A 27,475-nucleotide genomic window follows, 5' to 3' on the forward strand; every position below is an offset into this window, starting at 1 on the left:
GCAAGCAGGCTTTTTCCACTGAGGCAAGGGGAGAAAAAAACCAGAGGACATGGGTTAAGGGTGAGGGGGGAAAAGTTTAAAGGGAACATTAGGGGGGGCTTCTTCACACAGAGAGTGGTGGGAGTATGGAATGAGCTGCCAGACGAGGTGGTAAATGCAGGTTCTTTTTTAACATTTAAGAATAAATTGGACAGATACATGGATGGGAGGTGTATGGAGGGATATGGTCCATGTGCAGGTCAGAGGGACTAGGCAGAAAATGGTTCGGCACAGCCAAGAAGGGCCAAAGGGCCTGTTTCTGTGCTGTAGTTTCTATGGTTCTGTGGTAACAGAGAGATCCGCTCCACCCACATCTTGCACGCCTGCGCCCCACTTGGGGTGGACACTATCCCAAGCGCCAGGTCTAACCTGCCATAGCTGGAACATTTATTCGCAGAACATTTATTTTCTTGGCAGTGTGGAGGATCAGTGGGATCTTGGGATCCGAGTCCATAGGACATTCAAGGCTGCTGCACAGGTTGACTGTGTGGTCAAGAAAGCATATGGTGCATTGGCCTTCATCAACCGTGGGGTTATGTTCAGGAGCTGAGAGGTAATGTTACAGCTATATAGGACGCTGGTCACACCCTACTTGGGGTGCTGTGCTCAGTTCTGGTTGCCTCACTACAGGAAGGATGTGGAAACTATAGAAAGGGTGCAGAGGATATTTACAAGGACGTTGCCTGGATTGGGGAGCATGCCTTATGAGAATAGGTTGAGTGAAATTGGCTTTTTCTTCTTGGAGCGATGGAGGATGAGAGGTGACCTAATAAAGGTGTATAAGGTAATGAGAGGCATTGATCGTGTGGATAGTCAGAGGCTTTTTCCCAGGGCTGAAATGGCTAGCACAAGAGGACACAATTTTAAGGTGCTTGGAAGTAGGTACAAGAGAGATGTCAGGGAGCGGGCTGCTGGCGACGGTGGTAGAGCTGGATACAATAGGGTCTTTTAAGCAACTCCTGGACAGGTAGAAACATAGAAAACCTACAGCACAATACAGGCCGAATGGCCCACAAGCTGTGCTGAACATGTCCTTACCTTAGAACTACCTACGCTTACCCATAGCCCTCTATTTTTTGAAGCTCCATGTAACTATCCAGGAGACTCTTAAAAGACCCTATCGTTTCTGCACCCACCACCGCTGCCCGCAGCCCATTCCATGCACTAACCACTCTCTGTGTAAAAAAACTTACCCGACATCTCCTCTGTACCTGCTTCCAAGCAGCTGAAAACTATGCCCTCTCATGCTAGCGATTTCAGCCATGGGAAAAAGCCTCTGACTATCCACGCAATCAATGCCTCAATATCTTGTACACCTCTATCAGATCACCCCTCATCCTCCGTCGCTCCAAGGAGAAAAGGCCGAGTTCACTCAACCTATTCTCATAAGCATGCTCCCCAATCCGGGCAACATCCTTGTAAATCTCCTCTGCACCCTTTCTATGGTTTCCACATCCTTCCTGTAGTGAGGTGACCAGAACTGAGCACAGTACTTCAAGTGGCATCTGACTAGGGTCCTATATAGCTGCAACATTACCTCTCGGCTCTTAAACTCAATTCCACGATTGATGAAGGCCAATACACCGTATGCCTTCTTAACCACAGAGTCAACCTGCGCAGCAGTCTTGAGTGTCCTATGGACTTGGGCCCCAAGATCCTTCTGATCCTCCACACTGCCAAGAGTCTTACCATTGATGTTGTATTCTGCCTTCATATTTGACCTACCAATATGAACCACCTCACACTTATCTGGGTTGAACTCCATCTGCTACTTCTCAGCCCATTTTTGCATCCTATCAATATCCCATTGTAACCTCTGACAGCCCTCCACACTATCCCCAACACCCCAACCTTTGTGTCATCAGCAAATTTACTAACCCATCTCTCCACTTCCTCAAACACGAGGAATTCTGCAGATGCTGGAATTTCAAGCAACACACATAAAAGTTGCTGGTGAATGCAGCAGGCCAGGCAGCATCTCTAGGAAGAGGTACAGTTGACGTTTCGGCCCGAGACCCTTCGTCAGGACTAACTGAAAGAAGAGCTAGTAAGAGATTTGAATGTGGGAGGGGGAGGGGGAGATCCAAAATAATAGAAGACAGGAGGAGGAGGGATGGAGCCAAGAGCTGGACAGTTGATTGGCAAAAGGAATATGAGAGGATCAAGGGACAGGAGGCCCAGGGAGAAAGAAAAGGGGGAGGGAGCAAAAACCCAGAGGATGGGCAAGGGGTAGAGTCAGAGGCCAGAGGGAGAAAAAGGAGAGAGAGAAAAAGTCTGTGTGTATATATAAATAACGGATGAGGTACGAGGGGGAGGTGGGGCATTAGTGGAAGTTTGATAAGTCAATGTTCATGCCACCAGGTTGGAGGCTACCGAGATGGAATAGAAGGTGTAGTTCCTCCAACCTGAGTGTGGCTTCATCTTTATAGTAGAGGAGGCCATGGATAGAAATATCAAAATGGGAATGGGACGTGGAATTAAAATGTGTGGCCACTGGGAGATCCTGCTTTCTCTGGCGGACAGAGTGTAGGTGTTCAGCGAAACGATCTCCCATTCTGCGTCAGGTCTCACCAATATATAAAAGGCCGCATCGGGAGCACCGGACGCAGTATATCACCCCAGCTGACTCACAGGTGAAGTGTCGCCTCACCTGGAAGGACTGTCTGGGGCCTGAATGGTGGTGAGGAAGGACGTGTAAGGGTATGTGTAGCACTTGTTCCGCTTACAAAGATAAGTGCCAGGAGGGAGATCCGTGGGGAGGGATGGTGGGGGGACGAATGGACAAGGGAGTTGCATAGGGAGAGATCCCTGCGGAAAGCCGGGGGGGGGGGGGAGGGAAAGATGTGCTTAGTGGTGGGATCCCGTTGGAGGTGGTGGAAGTTACGGAGAATTATATGTTGGACCCGGAGGCTGGTGGGGTGGTAGGTGAGGACCAGGGGAAACATATTCCTAGTGGGGTGGCGGGAGGATGGAGTGAGAGCAGATGTGTGTGAAATGGGGGGAGATGTGTTTGAGAGCAGAGTTGATGGTGGAGGAAGGGAAGCCCCTTTCTTTAAAGAAGGACATCTCCTTCGTCCTGGAATGAAAAGCCTCATCCTGAGAGCAGATGCAGCGGAGACGGAGGAGTTGTGAGAAGGGGATGGCATTTTTGCAAGAGGCAGGGTGAGAAGAGGAATAGTCCAGATAGCTGTGAGACTCAGTAGGCTTATAGTAGACATCAGTAGATAAGCTGCCTCCAGAGATAGAGACAGAAAGATCTAGAAAGGGTTAGGGTGGGACGTGGAATTAAAGTGTGTGGCTCTGTCTGCCAACGAAAGCAGGATATTCCAGTGGCCACACATTTTAATTCCACGTCCCATTCCCATTCTGATATGTCTATCCACGGCCTCCTCTACTGTCAAGATGAAGCCACACTCAGGTTGGAGAAACAACACCTTATATTCCGTCTGGGTAGCCTCCAACCTGATGGCATGAACATTAACTTCTCAAACTTCCGCTAATGCCCCACCTCCCCCTCGTACTCCATCTGTTATTTATTTATATACGCATTCTTTTTCTCCCTCTGTCCCCCTCACTATACCCCTTGCCCATCCTCTGGGTTTTCCCCCCTCTCCCTTTTCCTTCTCCCTGGGCCTCCTGTCCCATGATCCTCTCATATCCCTTTTGCCAATCACCTGTCGAGCTCTTGGCTCCATCCCTCCCCCTCCTGTCTTCTCCTATCATGGACTGTGGGCAGTTTTGGTCTCCTTATTTAAGAAAGGATGTGCTGACGTTGGAGAGTGTACAGAGAAGATTCACTAGGATGATTCCGGGAATGAAAGGGTTAGCATATGAGGAACGTTTGTCCACTCTTGGACTATATTCCCTGGAGTTTAGAAGAATGAGGGGAGACCTCATAGAAACATTTCGAATGTTAAAAGGCATGGACAGAGTGGATGTGGCAAAGTTGTTTCCCATGATGGGGGAGTCTAGTACGAGAGGGCATGACTTAAGGATTGAAGGGTGCCCATTCAGAACAGAGATGCGAAGAAATTTTTTTAGTCAGAGGGTGGTGAATCTATGGAATTTATTGCCATGGGCAGTGGTGGAGGCCAAGTCTTTGGGTGTATTTAAGGCAGAGATTGATAGGTATCTGAGTAGCCAGTGCATCAAAGGTTATGGTGAGAAGGCGGGGGAGTGGGACTAAATAGGAGAATGGATCAGCTCATGATAAAATGGCGGAGCAGACTCGATGGGCCGAATGGCCTACTTCTGCTCTTTTGTCTTACGGTCTTATCATTTTGGATCTCCCCCTCCCACTTTCAAATCTCTTACTAGTTCTTCCTTCAGTTAGTCCTGACGAAGGGTCTCAGCCCGAAACGTCGACTGTACCTTTTCCTAGAGATGCTGCCTGGCCTGCTGCGTTCACCAGCAAATTTGATGTGTGTTGCTTCAAATTCCAGCATCTGCAGATTTCCTCGTGACAGTGTTCAGGGAGTTAGGTAGGAAGCTGAAAGGCAGGACCTCTAGGGTAGTAATCTCAGGATTGCTGCCTGTGCCACTCTAACGAGTGCAAGAATAGCATGAACAGGCGTATTAATGTGTGGCTGAGAGACTGGTGTAGGGGGCAGGGCTTCAGATTCCTGGATCATTGGGGCCTCTTCTGGGGGAGGTACAACCTGTACAAAATGGACAGGTTACACCTGAACCCAAAGGGGTCCAATATCCTAGCGGGTACATTTAATAGAGCTGTTAGGAAGGGTTTAAACTAATTTGGCAGGGGGATGGGAACTGGAGTGATAGGGCTGAGGAAGGGAAAACAGTAATAAAGCAAGATAGCGTGCAACAGAGATTATAGAAAGAACAGGCAGGAGATGAGGCTTAATCAAAGCCAGTGGCATGAGTTAGAGGGCAATAGAGGTGTGGTGCGGTTAAAACAGAAAGCAACAAATACTGGACTGAGAGTTGTATTTGAATGGACGCGGCATAAGGAATAAAATGGACGATCTTGAAATTCAGCTACAGATTGGCAAACGTGACGTGGTGGCCATCTCTGTAACTTGGCTAAACGATAGCTGCCATTGGGAGCTGAATGTCCAAGGACAGATGGTATATCGGAAAGGTAGGTTAGTAGGCAGAGTGGGTGGTGTGGCTCTGTGTATAAGAAATAATTTTAAATAGTTGGAAAGAGATGACATAGGATTGGAAGTTGTAGAGTTTCTATGGGCTGAGTTAAGAAATGGCAAGAGTAAAATGACCCTAATGGCAGTTGTATACAGGCCTCCAAACAGCAGCCGGGATGTGGATTACAAATTACAGCAGGACATAGAAAAGGCCTGTTAGAAAGGAAATGTCATGACAATCGTTGAGGATTTTAACATGAAGGTGGATTGGAAAAACCAGGTCAGTACTGGACCTCAAGAGAGAGAATTTGTAGAATGCCTAAGGGATGGCTTTTTAGAACAGCTTGTTGTTGAGCCCACCGGGGGATCGGCTGTACTGGATTGGGTGTTGTGCAATGATCCGGAGGTGATAAGAGAGCTTAAGGTCAAGGAACCCTGAGGGAACATTGATCACAATATGATCGAGTTCACATTGAAATTTGCAAGGGAGAAAATAAAATCCAATGTGTCAATATTTCAGTGGAATAAAGGAAATTTCAATGGCATGAGAGCAGAACTGGCTAAAGTTGACTGGAAAGGGACATTTGCAGGAAGGACAACAGAGCAGCAATGGCTGGAGTTTCTGCGAAAAATGAGGGAAGTGCAAGACAGATATATTCCAAATAAGAAGAAATTTTCAAATGGAAGAAGGACACTACCGTGGCTGACAAGTGAAGTCAGAGTCAAAGTAAAAGCAAAGGAGCGGGCATACAAGGAAGCCAGAGCTAGTGGGAAGATAGAGGATTGGGGAGCTTTTAAAAACATGCGGAAGGAAATGAATAAGGTCATTTGGAAGGAAAAGATCAATTCCATCATCCAAGTCATTGAGATATAATGTAAAGAGGAACAATCCTTGGGGTACCGCAAGGCTCAGTGCTGGGACTCCAGTTGTTTACAATATATATTAATGACTTAGACAAGGGAATTAAATGCAGCATCTCCAAGTTTGCGGATGACACGAAGCTGGGCGGCAGTGTTAGCTGTGAGGAGGATGCTAAGAGGATGCAGGGTGACTTGGATAGGTTAGGTGAGTGGGCAAATTCATGGCAGATGCAATTTAATGTGGATAAATGTGAGGTTATCCATTTTGGTGGCAAGAACAGGAAAACAGATTATTATCTGAATGGTGGCCAATTAGGAAAAGGGGAGGTGCAACGAGACCTGGGTGTCATTGTACACCAGTCATTGAAAGTGGGCATGCAGGTACAGCAGGCGGTGAAAAAGGCGAATGGTATGCTGGCATTCATAGCAAGAGGATTCGAGTACAGGAGCAGGGAGGTTCTACTGCAGTTGTACAAGGCCTTGGTGAGACCACACCTGGAGTATTGTGTGCAGTTTTGGTCCCCTAATCTGAGAAAAGACATTCTTGCCATAGAGGGGGTACAAAGAAGGTTCACCAGATTGATTCCTGGGATGGCAGGACTTTCATATGATGAAAGACTGGATCGACTAGGCTTATACTCTCTGGTAGAAGATTGAGGGGGGATCTGATTGAAACGTATAAAATTCTAAAGGGATTGGACAGGCTAGATGCAGGAAGATTGTTCCCGATGTTGGGGAAGTCCAGAACGAGGGGTCACAGTTTGAGGATAAAAGGGAAGCCTTTTAGGACCGAGATGAGGAAAAACTTCTACACACAGAGAGTGGTGAATCTGTGGAATTCTCTGCCACAGGAAACAGTTGAGGCCAGTTCATTGGCTATATTTAAGAGGGAGTTAGATAAGGCCCTTGTGGCTAAAGGGATCAGGGGGTATGGAGAGAAGGCAGGTACAGGGTTCTGAGTTGGATGATCAGCCATGATCGTAATGAATGGCAGTGCAAGCTCGAAGGGCCGAAAGGCCTACTCCTGCACCTATTTTCTATGTTTCTAATCCCAACACAGACCCTTGTGGAACACCACTAGTCAGCAGCAGTCAACCAGAAAAGGCTCCCTTATCCCCACTCTGCCTCCTGGCAATTAGCCACTGCTTTATCCATGAAAGTTAATACAATGGGTTCTTAACTTGTTAAGCACCCTCGTGTGTGGTACCTTGTCAAAGGCCTTCTGCAAATCCAAGCACACAACATTCACCGATTCTCCCTTGTCTATCCCGCTTGTTATTTTCTTCAAATAATTCCAAGATTTGTCAGGCAAGATATTCCCTTCAGGAAACCATGCTGACTACAGCCAATTTTGTCACGTTTCCAAGTAAGCCAAAACCAAATCCTTAACAAGTGACTCCAACATCTTCCCAACCACCGAGGTCAGATTAACTGGCCTATAATTTCCTTTTTCTGCTTCTCTCCCCTGAAGAATGGAGTGACATTTGCAATCTTCCATTCACCTGGAACCATGCCAGAATCTATTCATTCCTGAAAGATCCTTACTGATGCCTCCACAATCTCTTGAGCCACCTCTTTCAGAACCCTGGGCTATAAGCCATCTCGTCCAGGTGACTTATCTACCTTCAAGCGGAGCAGGTTGGGGAAGTCCTAAATGAATACTTTGCTTCAGTATTCACAAGTGAAAAGGACCTTGATCAGGGTGAGGTCGAAATAGAACAGGCCCGTGTGCTGGACAATGTGGAGATTGAGGAAGAAGTAGTGTTGGATCTTCTTAAGAACATCAAGATTGATAAATCCCCAGGGCCGGACATGATATAGCCCAGGTTGCTGTGGGAAGTGAGAGAAGAGATCGCCGGAGCAGTAGCTATGATCTTTGAATCCTCTTCGGCTGCAGGGGAGGTGCCGGAGGATTGGAGAACGGCAAATGTAGTTCCTTTGTTAAAAAAGGTAATAGGGAGAAACCTGGGAACTATAGACTGGTGAGTCTTACATTGGTGGTCTGCAAACTATTGGAAAGGATCTACGAGCATTTGGAGAAGTACAGTCTACTCAAGGATAGTCAACTTGGCTTTGTGAAGGGAAGATCGTGCCTCACGAGCCTAACTGAGCTCTTTGAAGAGGTAACAAAAAAAAATTGATGAGAGTATGGCAGTAGATGTGGTCTACATGGATTTTAGCAAGGCATTTGACAAGGTCCCTCACGAGAGGCTCATCCGGAAAGTCATGAGGCATGGGATCAGTGGAACCTTGGCTGTTTGGATAAGAAATTGGCTAAAGGGAAGAAAGCAGAGGGTAGTTGTGGAAGGAAAGTATTCTGTCTGGAGGTCAGTGCTGCAGGGATCTGTCCTGGGACCCCTGCTATTTGTGATTTTTATAAATGACCTGGATGAAGAGGCGGAAGAATGGGTGAGTAAGTTTGCAGATGACACAAAGATTGGAGGAGTTGTGGATGGAGCTGTAGGTTGTCAAAGGTTACAAGAGGATAAAGACAGGATGCAGAGTTGGGCAGAAAAGTGGCAGATGGAGTTCAATCTGGATAAGTGTGAGGTGATGCATTTTGGAAGGACAAACCAGAAGGCTGAGTACAGGGTTACTGGTCAGTTACTTAAGAGTGTGGATGAACAAAGGGACCTTGGGGTTCAAATCCATACATCCCTCAAGGTCGCTGCACCTGTTGATAGGGTAGTTAAAAGGCCTATGGGATGCTAGGCTTCATTAATAGGGGATTGAGTTCAAGAGTAGAGAGATCATGTTGCAACTCTACAAATCTCTGGTGAGACCACACTTAGTTATTGTGCTCAGTTCTGGTCACCTCATTATAGGAAGGATGTGGAAGCTATGGAGAGGGTGCAGAGGAGATTTACCAGGATGTTGCCTGGATTGGAAAACAAGTCTTATGAGGCAAGGTTAGCAGAGCTAGGACTTTCTCTTTGGAGTGTAGAAGGATGAGAGGGGATTTGGTAGAGGTCTACAAGATTATGAGAGGCATAGATAGGGTGGATAGCCAGTACCTGTTTCCCAGGGCACAAATAGCAAACACCAGAAGGCAAATGTACAAAGTTAAGGGAGGAAAGCTTAGGGGAGACATCGGGCTAAGTTTTTTTTACACAGAGGGTTGTGGGTGCCTGGAATAACTTACCAGGGATGGTGGTGGAGGCTGAAACATTAGGGGTATTTAAGAGCCTCTTGGACAGGCACATGGATGAAAGAAAAATAGAGACATGGTAGTGTGGGTTTAGTACTTTTTTTATTAAGGAATTATATGGGTCGGCACAACATCGAGGGCTGAAGGGCCTGTACTGTGCTGTAGTGTTCTATGGTTCTATGCTTCAGACGTTTTAGTTTCCCAAGTACCTTTTGCCTAATAATGGCAACTTCACACACTTCTGACCCCTGCACTCTCGAACTTCTGGCATACTGTTAGTGTCTTTCACAGTGACGAGTGATGAAAAATACTTATTCAGCTCATCCCGCATTTCCTTGTTCCCCATTTCTACCTCTCCAGCATCATTTTCCAGCAGTCCCCTATCTACTCTCACCTCTCTTTTACACTTCATGTATCTGAAGAAACTTTTGGTATCCTCTTTAATATTATTGGTTAGCTTGCCTTTGTATTCTATCTTTTCCTTCTTAATCATTTTTTTTAGCTGGTTTTAAAAATTTCCCAATCCTTTAACTCCCCACAAATTTTTGTTCTGTTATATGCCCTCTCTTTGGCTTTTTTTTTTTTGCTAGCTTTGACTTCCCGTTACCCACAGTTTCGTCACTTTGCCTTTAGAATACTTCTTCCTCTTTGGGATATATATATATCCTGCGCCTTCCGAATTGCTTCCAGAAATTCCAGCCATCACAGCTGTGCTGTCATCCCTGCCAATGTTCTTTTCCAATCAATTTTGACCAGCTCCTCTCTCATGCTTCTGTAATTCCCTTTACTCCTCTGTAATACTGACATATCTGACTTTAGCTTCTCCTTCTCAAATTGCAGGGTGAATTCTATCATATTATGATCACTGGCCTCTAAGGGTTCCTTTACCTTAAGCTCGTGAATCAATTCCATAAGACTATAAGACATAGGAGCAGAATTAGGCCACTCAGCCCATTGTGTATGCTCCGCCATTCCATCAATGGCTGATCCCAGATCCCACTCAACCCCATACACCTGGCTTCTTGCTATACTCTTTGATGCCCTGACCAATCAGGAAACAATCAGCTGCCGCCTTAAATATACCCACAGACTTGACCTCCACCACAGTCTGTGGCAGAGCATTCCACGGATTTACTACACTCTGACTAAAAAAAAATTCCTTCTTCCCTCTGTTCCAAAGGGTCGCCCCTCAAGTTTGAGGCTGTGCCCTCTAGTTCTGGATACCCCACCATAGGAAACATCCTCTCCACATCCACACTATCTAGTCCTTTCAACATTCTGTAGGTTTCAATGAGATCCCCCTGCATTCTTCTAAATTCCAGTGAGTACAGGCCCTTAATGCATCAAAAACTGAAAAGCCATATTGCCACTGGATAAAACATTGATTAGGCCACATTCCAGGTCATTGCACAACACCCAATCCAGAATCTGCTCTAAATCTTTCTTGTCCTTGTTTCTCTGTCTTACGCAGAGAGGTTAGAGAGACTGGGCTTGTACACGCTGGAATTAAGGAGATTGAGGGGGAATCTGATTGAGACATATAAGATTATTAAGGGATTGGACAAGATAGAGGCAGGAAATATGTTCCAGATGCTGGGAGAGTCCAGTACCAGAGGGCATGGTTTAAGAATAAGGGGTAGGTCATTTAGGACAGAGTTGAGGAGGAACTTCTTCTCCCAGAGAGTTGTGGAGGTGTGGAATGCGCTGCCTCAGAAGGCAGTGGAGGCCAATTCTCTGGATGCTTTCAAGAAGGAGCTAGATAGGTATCTTATGGATAGGGGAATCAAGGGTTATTGGGACAAGGCAGGAACCGGGTATTGATAGTAGATGATCAGCCATGATCTCAGAATGGCGGTGCAGGCTCGAGGGGCCAAATGGTCTACTTCTGCACCTATTGTCTATAAATGTCCTTTAGAACATAGAACAGTACAGGCCCTTCAGTCCACAATCATGCACTGATCTTTTAACCTACTCTAAGATCAATCTAACCCTTCCTTGCTATGTGTTCCTCAATATCCCTATCTAAGAGCATCTTAAAAGGCCCTAATGTATCTGCCTTTTCCACCAGCCCTGTAGGGTTATTTACACAACCACCCCTACCACTTCCCCTGGCACTTTGTTCCACATATCCATCACCTGCAGGTCCCCTTTAAATCTTTCTATGTTCATATATCCATGCCTCTAGTTCTACTCCCTATCCTGGGATAAGTCTGTGACAATCTACCTTATCCACGAGAGGGATATACCTCCATAAAGAGATACTATACTTTGGTTTAGAGACAACAGTCCCAGCTTATGGAGACTTATGGAGAAGAGGAGTTCAGTGGGTAATAAAATGGACGAGTTCACGGCGCTAGCCAGGCAGCAGAGAACATTTCGGGAGTGCAGTGTTATGTGTTTCACTGGAACTGGGCTGCACGAGGACATACCCAATCAAAACTTTTCCATGGACGGCTTCCAGACCATTCGGGCTGACCAGAAGTACACTGAGAGTAGTAAGCGTAAAGGAGTTGGGTGCTTACTGTTCTGGTTAACAACAGATGGTGTAATCCAGGTCATATTACGATCGAGGAACGTATTTGTAGACTGGATATTGAACTTTTACTGTTGGACTTCGGCCACATTCCACTGAGATTCAACACTGGGCGGCAAGGGAGGTCGTTCCTGCCTGTGGCCATTGAATTTACAGCTCCTTCCATGGAGGGTCAGACACCCTGAGCCAATAGACTAGTCCTGGACTTATTTTCTATCTGGCATAGTTTGCATTTTATTGTTTGATTGTTTGTGGTTTTTGTATTGCTATATTTATGCTCTATTCTTGGTTTGTGCAGCTGTAACAAAACCCAATTTCCCTCGGGATCAATAAAGTATATCTATCTATTATCCATTCTATTCTTATAACTAAAGGCCTCCAGTTCCAGCAATATGCCTGTGAATCTGTGACCGTAATACTCCAAGTAAACTCTCACAAATGTTTGTTTAATAACACCATTGTTTGTGTTGAAGATGAGAAGAATTGATGAAAAGTTTGGCAAAGCAAGTCGCCCCATTCCTCTTCACAGAATCTTCGCTTTAGCGTCGTGGCGATGCTCTGACACTGAATGGCTGCTGTCACTCGTGTCTGAGCTCAGTGAGGTTTAGAATTCCCAAGACTCCATCCACCTCAACCCTGCCATTGGACTGTGAGGATCCTGAGCATACGGGCCAACCATCCCATAGGTCAGTGGATGAAACAAATAGAAGCTGGAATAAAAGAGAACAGTGATTCTCTACAGATCGAAGGAATCTTGCACATTGAATCAGTACAAATCTCTGAAATGGCAAAGAAAAAGACTGGCAATGGAAGGTTACCCACCAACTCAAACTACATCATCCCAACAGACTAGTTCAATCAGGAAGGAAGAATTGCAGTGAAGAGGGGATTGAGGAGGAGAAAAGGAGACATCTTTACAGTGATAGTCACATCTATGACTCGAGCTAGTCCCTTTGTACTCCATTTGACAAAATGTGGTCGTGGTTTGAGTGGTGCTGTTGGTTTAGCTCAGGTGAGGAACTGCCATATATTTTGTAAGGAATTCACACCTTGTACTCACCATACACAAATGGTACAACACAGTACAGGCCCTTCAGCCCATGGTGTGCCAAGTTTTTAACAGACTCTAAGATCAATCCCTCCCATTTAGCCCTCCAACACACACAAAATGCTGGCGGAACTCAGCATTTATGCAACATCTATGGGAAAAACGTACAGTCGATGTTTCCAGCCAATACCCTTCCGCAGGATGTCCCAAAACATAGACTGCACTTTCTTCCCCCATAGATGCTGCTGGCCATTGAGTTCCTCCAGTATTTTGTGTGTGTTGCTCGGATTTCCAGCATCTGCAGATTCTCTCTTGTTCATATAACCCTACATTTTTCTTTTATCCATGTGTTTACTTGAGGATGTGACGAAACACATTGATGAAGATAGAGCCGTAGATGTAGTGTATATGGATTTCAGCAAGGCATTTGATAAAGGTACCCCATACAAGGCTTATTGAGAAAGTAAGGAGGTATGGGATCCAAGGGGACATTGTTTCGTGGATCGAGAACTGCTTGCCCACAGAAGGCAAAGAGTGGTTGTAGACGGGTCATATTCTGCATGGAGGCCAGTGACCAGTGGTGTGCCTCAGGGATCTGTTCTGGGACCCCCTACACAGATAAATGTGAGATGGTTCATTTTGGTAGGTTAAATATGATGGCAGAATATAGCATTAATGGCAAGACTCTTGGCAGTGTGGAGGATCAGACGGATCTTGGGGTCCGAGTCCGTAAGACACTCAAAGCTGCTGCGCAGGTTGACTCTGTGGTTAAAAAGGCATACGATGTATTGGCCTTCATCAATTGTAGGATTAAGAGCCGAGAGGTAATGTTGCAGCTATATAGGACCCTGGTCAGACCCCACTTGGAGTACTGTGCTCAATTCTGGTTGCCTCACTACAGGAAGGACGTGGAAACCATAGGGAGGGTACAGAGGAGATTTACAAGGATGCTGCCTGGATTGTGGAGCATGCCTTATGAGAATAGGTTGAGTGAACTCAGCCTTTTCTCCTTGGAGTGACGGAGGATGAGAGGTGACCTGATAGAGGTGTATAAGATGATGAGAGGCATTGATCGTGTGGATAGTCAGAGGCTTTTTCCCAGGGCTGAAATGGCTAGCATAGGAGGACATAGTTTTAAGGTGTTTAGAAGTAGGTACAGAAAAGACGTCAGGGGTGAGTTTTTTTTACATAGAGAGTGGTGAGTGCGAGGAATGGGCTGCTGGTGGCAGTGGTGGAGGCGGAAATAATAGGGTCCCTGGATATATACATGCTTAGAAAAATAGAGAGCTATGGGTAAGCCTAGGTAGTTCTCAGGTAAGGACATGTTCGGCACATGTCTGTGAGCCGAAGGGCCTGTTATCTAAGGGTCTCCTTAAATGTCCCTAATGTATCTGCCTCTACCACCAGTCCTCGCAGCACATTCTGCATATCCACCACCTTGTGTAAAAGATCTGTAAATTCCTCCAATCAGCTGAAAATTATGGCCTCTCATATTAGCTATTTCAGCCCCGGACAAAAAGTAACTGGCTGTTCAGCTTATCATCTTAACCACCTTTATCAAGTCTCCTTACAACCTCCTTCCTTCCAAGGAAAAAAAAACTAGCTTGATAAACCTATCCCCATAAAACAAGTTCTCTAATCCAGGCAGCATTCTGGTAAATTTCTTCCTAATTTTGTATCCTCTGATAAGACAACACCTTATTTTCCTGCACTCCAGGAAATAAAGTCCTAACCTATTTAACCTTTCCCGATAACTCAGGACCTCAATTCCCAGCAAAATCTTTGTAAATTTTCTCTGCACTCTTTCAAGCTTATTTACATCACTCCTGCAGGTAAGTGGTCAAAACTGCACACAATACTCCAAATTTGGCTTCAACGGCATTTTGTACAATTTCAAAATAACATCTCAATTCCTGTACTCAACACATTGATTTATGAAGGCCAATGTGCCAAAAGCTTTCTTTATGACTCGATCTACCTGTGATGCCACTTTCAAGGAATTATAGATCTGTATTCCCAGACACTTCTGTTCTATCATTCTTCTCCATGCCCAAATACTTATGTGTAAGACCTGCTCTGATTTACCCTCACAAAGTGCAACACCTCGCACTTGTCTAGCAAATTCCATGTGCCATTTTTCAGCCCATTTTTCCAACTGGTCTAGATCTCGCTGCAAGCTTAGATAGCCTTCTTTGCTGTCCACTACACCCCTAACCTGTTGGGGAAAAACATAGAAAACCTACAGCACAATACAGGCCCTTCGGCCCACTATGCTGTGCTGAACATGTACTTATCATTGATGTACATCGTAAGAAGCAGCATTGCCAGCACCAACCCCTGTGCAGCCAGCCAGAATAGGATCCCTTTATTCCCACTCTCTGTTTTCTGCCGATCAGCCAGTGCTCCGCCCAGGCTAGTAACTCCCCTGTAATCCCATGGGATCTTATCTTGCTAAGCAGCCTCATGTGTGGCACCTTGTTAAATGCCTTCTGAAAATCGAAGTACACCACTTTTATTGAATCTCTTTTGTCTACCCTGCTTGTAATTTCCTCAAAGAATTGCAGTAGGTTTGTCAGGCAGGATTTGGCCTATCTTGTCGTGTGCCTCCAGGTACACCATAATTTCATCCCTAACTATCGATTCCAACAACTTTCCAACCACTGATGTCAGGTTAACAGGTCTACAGTTTCCTTTCTGCTGCCTGCCACCCTTCTCGAATAGCAGAGTAACGTTTGCAGTTTTCCAGTCATCCGGTAAAATGCCAGAATCCATCGATTCTTGAAAGATCATCGTTAACACAATCTCTCCAGCTACTTCCTTCAGAACCCGAGGGTGCATTCCATCAGGTCCAGGAGACTTATCCACCCTCAGACCACGAAGCTTCCTGAGCACCTTCTCAGTTGTAATTTTCACTGCACTAACTTCACTTCCCTGACACTCTTGAGTGTCCGGTATACCGAAGACTGATGCAAAATACGCACTCAGTTCATCCGCCATCTCTGCATCTCTCATTACAATATCTCCAGCATCATTTTGTATTGGTCCTATATCTATCTTCGACTCTCTTTTACCCTTTATATACTTAAAAAAACTTTTAGTATCTTCTTTGATATTAGTTACCAGCTTCTTTTCATAATTCATCTTTTCCTTCCGAATGACCTTCTTAGTTTCCTTCTGCATGTTTTTAAAAGCTTCCCAATCCTCTATCTTCTTTGTATGCCCTCCTTGTATGCCCTCTGACTTCCTTGTATGCCTTCTCCTTTGCTTTTACTTTGACTCTGACTTCACTTGTCAGCCATGGTAGTGTCCTCCTTCCATTCGAAAATTTCTTCTTATTTGGAATATATCTGTCCTGCACTTCCCTCATTTTTCGCAGAAACTCCACCCATTGCTGCTCTGCTGTCCTTCCTGCAAATGTTCCTTTCCAGTCAATTTCGGCCAGTTCCCCTCTCACGCCAGTGTGATTTCCTTTATTCTACCGAAATACCGACACACTGGATTTTATTACATTCAGCCCATCAAATCTGCTCCACCATTCCAGCATGGCTGATCTTGATCCCACTCAACCCCATACACCTGTCTTCTCGCCATATCCTTTGATACCTGACTGATCAGGAAACAATCAATTTCTGCCTTAAATATATACATGGATCTGGCCTCCACCTCCGTCACTGGCAAAACATTCCACAAATTTATTACTCACTGGCCAAAAAAATTCCTCCTTACCTCTGTTCTAAAAGGTCACCCCTCAAATTTGAGTCTATGCCCTCTAGATCTGGATAATCCTCCCATAGGAAACATCCTCTCCACATCCACCTTCTCTTGGCCTTTCAACATTCTGTAGGTTTTAATGAGATAGAAACATAGAACAGAGATAAACCTACAGCCCAATACAGGCCCTTTGGCCCATAATGCTGTGCCAAACACATACTTACTTTAGAAATTACCTCGGGTTACCCATGGCCCTCTACTTTTCTAAGCTCTATGTACCTATCCAGGCGTCTCTTCAAAGACCTTATCATATCCACCTCCACCATTGTCGCCCGCAGCCCATTCCACGCACTCACCACTCTGCTTAAAAAACTTACACCTCCTCTGTACCTACTTCCAGGCACCTTAAAACTGTACCCTCTCATGTTAGTCATTTCAGCCCTGGGAAAAAGCCTCTGACTTTCTACACGATCAATGCCTCTCATCATCTTATACACTTCTATCAGGTAACATCTCATCCTCCGCCGCTCGAAGGAGAAAAGGCCGAGTTCACTAAACCTATTCTCACAAGGCATGCTCCTCAATCCAGGCAACACCCTTGTAACGCAACACACACAAAAAATGCCGGTGAACGCAGCAGGCCAGGCAGCATCTATAGGAAGAGGTACAGTCGACGTTTCGGGCCGAGACCCTTCGGCAGGACTAACTGAGAGAAGAGATAGTAAGATTTGAAAGGGGGAGGGGGAGATCTGAAATGATGGAAGAAGACAGGAGGGGGAGGGATGGAGCTCAGAGCTGGAAAGTTGATTGGCAAAAGGGATACAAGGCTGAAGAAGGGAGAGGATCATGGGACCGGAGGCCTAGGGAGAAAGAAAGAAGGGGAGGGGAGCCCAGAGGATGGGAGAGGAGTTATAGTGAGAGGGACAGAGGGAGAAAAAAGAGAGAGAAAAAAGGTAAAAAGAAAAAAAAATAAATAAATAACGGATGGGGTACGAGGAGGAGGTGGGGCATTAACGGAAGTTAGAGAAGTCAATGTTCATGCCATCAGGTTGGAGGCTACCCAGACGGAATATAAGGTGTTGTTCCTCCAACCTGAGTGTGGCTTCATCTTTACAGTAGAGGAGGCCGTGGATAGACATATCAGAATGGGAATGGGACGTGGAATTAAAATGTGTGACCACTGGGAGATCCTGCTTTCTCTGGTGGACAGAGCGTAGGTGTTCAGCGAAACGGTCTCCCAGCCTGTATCAGGTCTCGCCAATATATAGAAGACTTCATTAACTTTGCCTCCAACTTTCACCCTGCCCTCAAGTTTACCTGGTCCATTTCCAACACCTCCCTCCCCTTTCTTGATCTTTCTGTCTCTATCTCTGGAGACAGCTTATCTACTGATGTCTACTTTCAGCCTATGGACTCTCACAGCTACCTGGACTATTCCTCTTCCCACCTTGCCTCTTGCAAAAATGCCATCCCCTTCTTGCAATTCCTCTGTCTCCACCGCATTTGCTCTCAGGATGAGGCTTTTCATTCCAGGATGAAGGAGATGTCCTCCTTTTTTAGAGAAAGGGGCTTCCCTTCCTCCACCATCAACTCTGCCCTCAAATGCATCTCCCCCATTTGATGCACATCTGCTCTCACTCCATCCTCCCGCCACCCCACTAGGAATAGGGTTCCCCTTGTCCTCACCTACCACCCCACAATTTCCAGCATCTCCAGATTTCCTCGTGTTTGCGTTTTTAATATCCTTGTAAATCTCCTCTGCACCCTTTCTACAGTTTCCACATCCTTCCTGTAGTGAGGTGACCAGAACTGAGCACAGTACTCCAAGTGGCACCTGACTAGCATCCTATATAGCTGTAACATTTCCTCTTGGCTCAAAAACTCGATCCCACGGTTGATGAAGGCCAATGCGCCGTGTGCCTTCTTAATCATAGAGTGATCCTCTACACCACCAAGAGTCTTACCATTAATACCATATTCTGCTATCATACTTGACCTACCAAAATGAACCACCTCACACTTATCTGGGTTGAACTCCATCTGCCACTTCTCATTCCAGTTTTGCATCCTATCAATGTCCTGTTGTAACCACTGACAGCCCTCTACACTATCCACAACAACCCCATACTTTGTGTTATCAGCAAATTTACTAACCCATCCAGGACATTTATAAACTTCATGAAGAGAAGGGGTCCCAGAACAGATCCCTGAGGCACACCACTGGTCACTGACCTCCATGGAGAATATTACCCGTCTGCAGCCACCTCTGCCCTCTGTGGGCAAGCCAATTCTGGATCCACAAAGCAAGGTCCCCTTGGATCCCATGCCTCCCTAATTTCTCAATAAGCTTTGCATGGGGTACCTTATCAAATACCTTAACTCCCGCATTCTTCTAAATTCCAGTGAGTACAGGCCCAAAGCTGCCAAATATTCCTCATATGTTAACCCCTTCATCCCCAGAATTATCCACATGAACCTCCTCTGGACTCTCTCCAATGACAACACATCCTTTCTGAGATATATAAACCATAGAAACTACAGCACAGAAAGAGGCCTTTTGGCTCTTCTTGGCTGTGCCGAACCATTTTCTGCCTAGTCCCACTGACCTGCACATGGACCATATCCCTCCATACACCTCCCATCCATGTATCTGTCCAATTTATTCTTAGATGTTAAAAAAGAACCCGCATTTACTACTTCGTCTGGCAGCTCATTCCATACTCCCACCACTCTCTGTGTGAAGAAGTCCACGCTAATGTACCCTCTAAACTTTTCCGCTCTCACCCTTAACCCATGTCCTCTGGTTTTTATCTCCCCTTGCCTCAGTGGAAAAAGCCTGCTTGCATTCACTCTATCTATACCCATCATAATTTTATATACCTCTATCAAATCTCCCCTCATTCTTCTACGCTCCAGGGAATAAAGTCCTAACCTATTTCTAACGTTTGTCCTTCCAACGTGCAATACCTCACACTTGTCAGTATTAAACTCCATCTGCCATTATTCAGCCCATTTTTCCAGCTGGTCCAAGTCCCTCTGCAGGCTCTGAAAACCTTCCTCACTGTCTACTACACCTCCAATCTTTGTATCATTAGCAAATTTGCTGATCCAATTTACCACATTATCATCCAGATCATTGATACAGATGACAAATAACAATGGACCCAGCACTGATCCCTGTGACACACCACTAGTCACAGGCCTCCACTCGGAGAAGCAATTCTCTACTACCACCCTTTGGCTTCTTCCATTGAGCCAATGTCTAATCCAATTTACCACCTCTCCATGTATACCTAGCGACTGAATTTTCCTAACTAACCTCCCATGCGGGACCTTGTCAAAGGCCTTATTGAAGTCCATGTAGACAATATCCACTGCCTTCCCTTCATCCACTTTCCTGGTAACCTCCTCGAAAAACTCCAATAGATTGGTCAAACATGACCTACCAGGCACAAAGCCATGTTGACTCTCCCGAATAAGTCCCTGTCTATCCAAATGCTTGTAGATTCTGTCTTTTAGTACTCACTCCAATAACTTACCTACTACCGACATTAAACTTACTGGCCTATAATTTCCCAGATTACTTTTCGATCCTGTTTTAAACAACAGAACAACATGAGCCACTCTCCAATCCTCCGGCACCTCACCTGTAGACAGCGACATTTTAAGTATTTCTGCCAGGGCCCCTGCAATTTCAACACTAGTCTCCTTCAAGGTCCGAGGGAACACCCTGTCAGGTCCCGGGGATTTATCCACTTTAATTTTCCTCACGGTAGCAAGGACCTCCTCCTTTTCGATCTGTACAGTTTCCATGATCTCACTACTTGTTTCCCTTAATTCCACAGATTTAATGCCAGTTTCCTTAGTAAATACAGACGCAAAAAACCTATTTAAGATCTCCCCCATTTCCTTTGGTTCCGCACATAGCCCACCACTCTGATCTTCAAGAGGACCAATTTTATCCCTTACAATCCTTTTGCTCTTAATATACCTGTAAAAGCTCTTTGGATTATCCTTCACTTTGACTGCAAGGGAACCTCATGTCTTCTTTTAGCCCTCCTGATTTCTTTCTTAAGTATTTTCTTGCAATTCTTATACTCCTCAAGCACTTTATTTACTCCCTGCTTCCTATACATGTCATACAACTCCCTCTTCTTCTTTATCAGAGTTGTAATATCCCTTGAGAATCAAGGTTCCTTATTCCTATTCACTTTGCCTTTAATCCTGACAGGAACATACAAATTCTGCGCTCTCAAAATTTCTCCTTTGAAGGCTTCCCACCTACCAATCACAACCTTGCCAGAGAACAACCTGTCCCAATCCACGCTTTTTAGATCCTTTCTCATTTCTTCACATTTGGCCTTCTTCCAGTTCAGATCCTCAACCCTAGGACCAGATCTATCCTTGTCCATGATCAAGTTGAAACTAATGGTGTTATGATCACTGGAACCAAAGTGCTCCCCTACACAGACTTCTGTCACTTGTCCTAACTCGTTTCCAAACAGGAGATCCAATACTGCATCCCCTCTAGTTGATCCCTCTACATATTGATTTAGAAAACGTCCCTGAACACATTTTACAAACTCTAAACCATCTAGACCCCTAACAGTATGGGAGTCCCAATCAATATATGGAAAATTAAAATCCCCTACCACCACAACTTTATGTTTCCTGCAGTTGCCTGCTATCTCTCTGCAGATTTGCTCTTCCAATTCTTGTTGACTATTGGGTGGTCTGTAATACAATCCCACTAATGTGGCCATACCTTTCCTGTTTTTCAGCTCCACCCATAAGGACTTAGTAGACAAGCCCTCTAATCTGTCCTGCCTGAGCACTGCTGTAATATTTTCCCTAACAAGCAATCTACTCCCCCACCTTTCATTCCTCTGCCTCGATCACATCTGAAACATCGGAACCCTGGAATATTAAGCTGCCAGTCCTGCCCCTCCTGTAGCCAAGTTTCACTAATTGCTATAACGTTTCATTTCATGTGTCAATCCACACCCTCAACTCAACCGCCTTCCCCGCAATACTCCTAGCATTGAAATATATACACCTCAGAAGATTTTTACCACCACTCACAACCTTTCTATTAGTGGATTTGCTTGAACTTTTTAACATCATTTATTTTCACCCCAGCCACACTGTCAACTCTGGCACTCTGGTTCCCATCCCCCTGCAAATCTAGTTTAAATCCTCCCCAACAGCACTCACAAACCTCCCTGAAAGGATATTGGTCCCCCTGTAGTCCAAGTGTAACCCGTCTCTCTTGTACAGGTCCCACCTGCCCCAGAAGAGGTCCCAATGAACCTGAAATCTGAAACTCTGCCCCCTACACCAGTTCCTCAGCCATTTGTTTATCCTCCAGAGCGTCCTATTCCTACCCTCACTGGCACGTAGCACAGGTAGCAATCCTGAGATTACCACCCTTGAGGTCCTGCTTTTCAACTTCCTACCAAGCTCTCTATACTCACTCTCCAGGACCTCCTCACTCTTCCTTGCTATGTCATTGGTACCGATGTGCACCACGACATCTGGCTGATCATGCAAGCGATCAGAGACATCCTTGACCCTGGCACCCGGGAGGCAACAAGCCATCCTGGATTCTCTGTCACGACCACAGAACCTCCTATCTGTACCCCTAACTATCGAGTCCCCTATCACTATCGCTCTCCTCTTTTTCCACCCTCCCTTCTGCACTGCAGAGCCAGACTCAGTGCCAGAGATCCAGCTACTGCAGCTTGTCCCAGGTAAGTCATCCCCCCCAACAGTATCCAATGTGATATACTTGTTGTTGAGGGGAATGGCCACAGGGGAACCCTGCTCTGCCTGCCCTTTCCTCTTCTCTCGCCTGACAGTGACCCAAGTTCCTGTCCTCTGTTGGCGTAACTACCTCCCTGTAGCTACGATCTATAATCTCCTCATTCTCCCGAATGATCCGCAGGCCATCCAGCTCCTGCTCCAGTTCCCTAACGCGATTTGTTAGGAGCTGCAGCTGGATGCACTTCTTGCAGGAGTCGTTGTCAGGGACACCGGAGGGCTCCCTGACTTCCCACATCCTGCAAGAGGAGCATTCCAACATCCTGCCTGGCATTCTCTCTACTCAAAATAATCTGAACAAAAAAACTTACCGGAACCTACCCTGGCCTCTGCCTGTTCTCACCGAAGCCTGTTGAGCCAAAGCCGTCCCACTCTGACTCAGTCCACCCCGACGATGGCCACTACAACGATGGCCGCTGTATATGGTGGTCTGCTTTTAAACCTTGGCGCGCTACGTCACGTGCCTGCGCAGTGCAGACCCTTCTCCCCGAGCAGTGTTTAAAAAAAAGACTTTTTCTACCCGATTTTTTCACTCCCTTCTTCAGCTGCTTGCTTCGACTGAAACAAGAACTGTTGAAATTTTCTCTTTTTAAACCTTGGCGCGCTACGCGCTATGGGGCCCAAAACTGTTGACAATACTCCAAGTGCAGCCTGACTGGTGTCTTATGAAGTCTCAGAATTATCTCCCTGCTTTTATATTCTGTTCCATTGAAATAAATGCCAGGATTGCATTTGCTTTCTTTACTACAGACTGAACCTTTATATTAACCTTCGAACATCAGAGGTGCAGAGGAACTTAAGAGTCTTGTAAGAAGGCTCCTGCACCTCTGATGTTTGAATCTTCTCCCCATTTAGATAATATTCCACACTGTTGTTCCTTTTACTAAAATGTATTATCATACATTTCCCAATGCTACATTCAATCTGCCACTTTTTTGCCCATTTTTCCAAATTGTCTAAGTCCTGCTGCAATCGCATTGTTTCCTCCGTACTTCCTATCCCTCCACCTATCTTCGTATCATCAGCAAAGTTTGCCACAAAGCCATCAATTCCATTATCTAAATCAATGCCAAACAATGTGAAAAGTAGTGATGGCCATACTGGCCCCTGAGGAACACTACTCGTCACCAGCACCCATTCACTGCCTCCTGTCTGTCAGGCTTTCCACTATCAATGCCAATATCTTTCCTTGAATGCCACAGGATCTTATCTTGTTAAGCAGCCTCGTGTGTGGCACCTTAACAAATGTCTTCCGAAAATCCAAGTAAATAACATCCACTGTCTCTCCTTTGTACACCCATAAGTCAATATCAGCATGGTTGGAACACCCTAAAGATTAACTTGCAGGTCGAGTCAGTGATGAGGAAGGCAAATGCGATGTTAGCATTTATTTCAAAAGGTCTAGAATACAAGAGCAAGGATGTGAAGCTGAGGCTCTGTAAGGCACTGTTGAGGCCTTACCTTGAGTATTGTGAACAGTTTTGGACTCTTCATCTTAGAAAAGATGTGCTAGCATTGGAGAGGGTTCAAAGGAGGTTCACAAGGATGATTCCAGAAATGCAGGGGTTACCATATGAGGAATGTTTGATGGCTCTGGGTCTGTACTCGCCGGAATTTAGATGGTTGAGTGGGGATCTCTTTGAAACCTTTCGAACGTTGAAAGGCCTAGACAGAGTAGATGTGGAAAGAATATTTCCCATGGTGGGAGAGTCTAGGACAAGAGGGCACAGCCTCAGGACAGAGGGATGTTCATTCAAAACAGAGATGTGCAGAAATTTCTTTTGCCAGAGGGCGGTGAATTTGTGAAATTTGTTGCCACATGCAGCTATGGAGCTGTTGGGTGTACTTAAGGCAGAGATTGATAGGTTCTTGATTGGACATGGCATCAAAGGTTACGGGGAGAAGGTCAGGAACTGGGGTTGAGGAGGAGATTAAAAAAAAGGATCAGCCACGATTGAATGGCGGCGCAGACGTGATGGGCCAAATGGTCTCATTCTCCTCCTATGTCTTACGGTTCCTGTCAAGAGAAATCTTGCCTGACAGATCTGTTGGAGTTCTTTCAGGAAGTAACAAGCAGGCTAGACAAAGGAGAGGTAGTGGATCTCGTTGACTTGGATTTTCAGATAGCATTTGATAAGGTGCCACACGAGGATGCTTAACAAGATAAAATCGCATGGTTACAAGAAAGATACTGGTATGGACAGAGGAATGCCTGACAGGCAGGAAGCAGTGAGTGGGAATAAAGGGGGCCTTTTCTGGTTGGCTGCTGGTGACTCCTGGTGTTCTTCAGGGTTCGGTGTTGGAACTACTAATTTTCACATTGTTTGTCTCTGATTTCGATAATAGAATTGATGGTTTTGTGGTAAAGCGTGCGGATGATATGAAGATAGGTGGAGGGATAGGTCATGCAGAGGAAACAATGTGATTGCAGCAGGATTTAGACAACTTGGAAGAATGGGCAAAAAGGGGCAGATGGAATACAGCGTTGGGAAATGTGTAATATATTTTGGTAAAAGGAACAATAGTGGAGACTATTTTCTAAATGGAGAGAAGGTTCAAACATCAGAGGTGCAGGAGGACTTAGAAGCCTTTGTGCAGTATCTCTAGAAGGTTACCACAGGCTGAGTCTGTGGTAAGGATGGCACATGCAATGTTGGCATTTATTTCAAGGGGAATAGAATATATAAACAAGGAAATAATGCTGAGGCTTTATAAGACACTGGTCAGGCTGCAGTTGGAGTACTATCAACAGTTTTGGGGCCCATATCTCAGAAAGGATGTGTTGTCATTGGAGAAAGGCCATTATTCCTCATGATTCTGCCAGTGACTGGTGGTGTTCCACATGGGTTGGTGTTGGGATGACTTGTCTTTTTATTATATTATCAATGATTTAGATGATGGAATAGATGCTTTGTTGCCAAGTTTGCAGATGATATGAAGATTGGTGGAGGAGCAGACAGTTTTCAGGAGACAGGTAGGCTGCAGAAGGACTTAGACAGATTAGAAGAATAGGCAAAAGAGTGGCAAATGAAAGACAATGTTTGAAAATGTATGGTCATGTATTTTGCTGGTAGAAATAAATGTGCGGACTATCTTCTAAATGGGAAGAAACCCCAGAAATCTGAGATGCAAAGGGATATGGGAATCCTTGTGCAGAACACCCTAAAGGTTAACTTGCAAGTTGAGTCATTGGTGAGAAAGGCATATGCAATGATAGCATTTATTTCAAGGGGTCTAGAATACAAGAGCAGGGACGTGATGCTGAGGCATATAAGGCATTGGTGAGACCTCACCTTGGGTATCGTGAACAGCTTTGGGCTCCTCATCTAAGAAAAGGTGTGCTGGCATTGGAGACGGTCCAGAGGAGTTTCACAAGGATGATTCTGGGATTGAAAGGGTTATCATATGAGGAATGTTTGATGGCTCTGGGTCTGTACTCACTGGAATTTAGAAGGATGAGGGGGGAAATGTCATTGAAAACTTTTAAATGTTGAACGGCCTAGACAGTGTAGATGTGGAAAGGATATTTCCCAGAGTGGGGGGGGGGGCATCTAGGACAAGAGGGCACAGCCTCAGGATAGAGGGGCGGCCATTTAAAACAGAGGTTTCTTTAGCCATAAAGTGGTGAATTTGTGGAATTTGTTACCACATGCAGCCGTGGAGGCCAGGTCATTAGGTTTGTTTAAAGAAGGGATGATAGGCTGTTGATTTGACACAGCATCAAAGGTTACGGGGAGAAGGCTGGGGAATGGGGTTGAGGAGGGAGAAAAGGATCAGCCGTGACTGAATGGCAGACCAGACTTGATGGGCCAAATGGCCTAATTCTGCTCCTAAGTCTTATGGTCTTATTCTGGAAATGATAGGATTAACATACGAGGAGCTCTTGGCAGCTTTGGGCCTGCACTCACTGGAATTTAGAAGATGCGGGGGCGGGGGGGTGTCTCATTGAAACCCACTGCATGTTGACAGAACTAGATAGGGTGGGTGTGGGAAGAACGTTTCCTCTGGTGGGGGTATCCAGAACTAGAAGGCACACCCTCAAAACTGAGGAGTGACCTTTTAGAACACAGGTGAGGTGGAATTTTTTTAGCCAGAGAGTAGTGAATCTGTGGAATGCTCTGCCACAGACAGTGGTGGAGTCCAAGTCCTTGGGTATACTTAAGGCAGAAGTTGATCGTTTCCTGATCAGTTGGGTGGGATTGGGATCAGCCATGATGGAATGGCGGAGCAGACTCGATGGGCTGAATGGCTCCCATGTCTCTGGTCTATGGTCTAGCTACCTGACCCTCCATCTATCTGCTCAGATGAAGTGGGAATCCAAATGAGAAAGGTAAAGTCAAGAAAAGGATTGGAAACACTTTGTAGAAGTTATCTTCTCCAAATGATGCTGCAGGTGAGTAAATGAAGTCAATATGAGATTGTTAGAATGAACAAAACTTGTTTTCATAGGCAGAACTGTGAATCAATCCCATTTTTTTTTTAGGAGACATGCCTACCTGTACATACAGGCAAAAATCAAGCATATAACCCCACCAGTGTAAACTCTTCGGGCTACCTGATGGCTTAAGAAGAGGTCAGAACTTTGCAGCAGAACATGCCAGGTAATTGCTGAAAAAGAAATAAATATGAAAATATAAACACAAGAGGTTCTACAGATGCTGGAAAACTAGAGCAACATACACAAAATGTCAGAAGAACTCAGTGTTTTGGCTCAAAATGTTGATTGTTTATTCATTTCCATAGATGCTGCTTGACCCGCAGTGTTCCTTCAGCATTTTGTGAGTGGGAAAAGTGTTGCATTTTTTTAAACAATAACTAAATTTGGCATTTGATGACTGAAGAATTGAACTGATGTGAACTTTGTGAAGCTGGAATTTAGACTAATGATTAATTTACTGGATCAATCTTGAACAGAATAGAAACATGAACTCAATTGTAGCTTTTTACATTAATTGCACATCTTTGGCATTTCCAAAGACATTTTCACCACTGGACAAGAAATAAGGAAAACAATAGTAATGATATGAGAAATAAGAGCAAATAAAGATCGCCCTATGCCGCAGAGGGTTCCATCTTGAAGGACTCCCACCAACAGGGACATGCCCTCTTCTCATTACTACCGTCAAATGCGGGAGGAAGGCCAAAGAATGAGATTGAGAAAAATTCAGACATGATTATTTGTCGGGCTGCACAATCAATCCTATTGCACCAGT

At 45.3% G+C, this 27,475-nt stretch overlaps 1 protein-coding gene across 12 annotated transcripts in view; it reads right to left on the reverse strand.

The window, feature by feature from the left end:
• The window catches only part of pomt2 (protein-O-mannosyltransferase 2), a 287,055-nt gene that overhangs the window by 6,815 nt on the left and 252,765 nt on the right, over nt 1-27,475 (reverse strand). For 6 of the 12 annotated variants that reach the window (XM_072274850.1, XM_072274858.1, XM_072274829.1 and 3 more), the window contains 2 exons: nt 26,759-26,870; nt 9,241-12,393 (listed from right to left, as the gene is read on the reverse strand). In XM_072274850.1, the coding sequence (XP_072130951.1) occupies nt 12,288-12,393; nt 26,759-26,870 (218 nt within the window). In that variant the 3' untranslated portion in view covers nt 9,241-12,287. Of the gene's footprint in view, nt 1-9,240; nt 12,394-16,457; nt 16,570-26,758; nt 26,871-27,475 lie in introns of those variants that run through there. The other 6 variants (XM_072274832.1, XM_072274831.1, XM_072274830.1 and 3 more) reach the window with 5 other exon arrangements.

This window comes from Mobula birostris, chromosome 1 (assembly GCF_030028105.1).
Source record: "Mobula birostris isolate sMobBir1 chromosome 1, sMobBir1.hap1, whole genome shotgun sequence".
Classification (NCBI taxonomy): Eukaryota; Metazoa; Chordata; class Chondrichthyes; order Myliobatiformes; family Myliobatidae; genus Mobula; species Mobula birostris.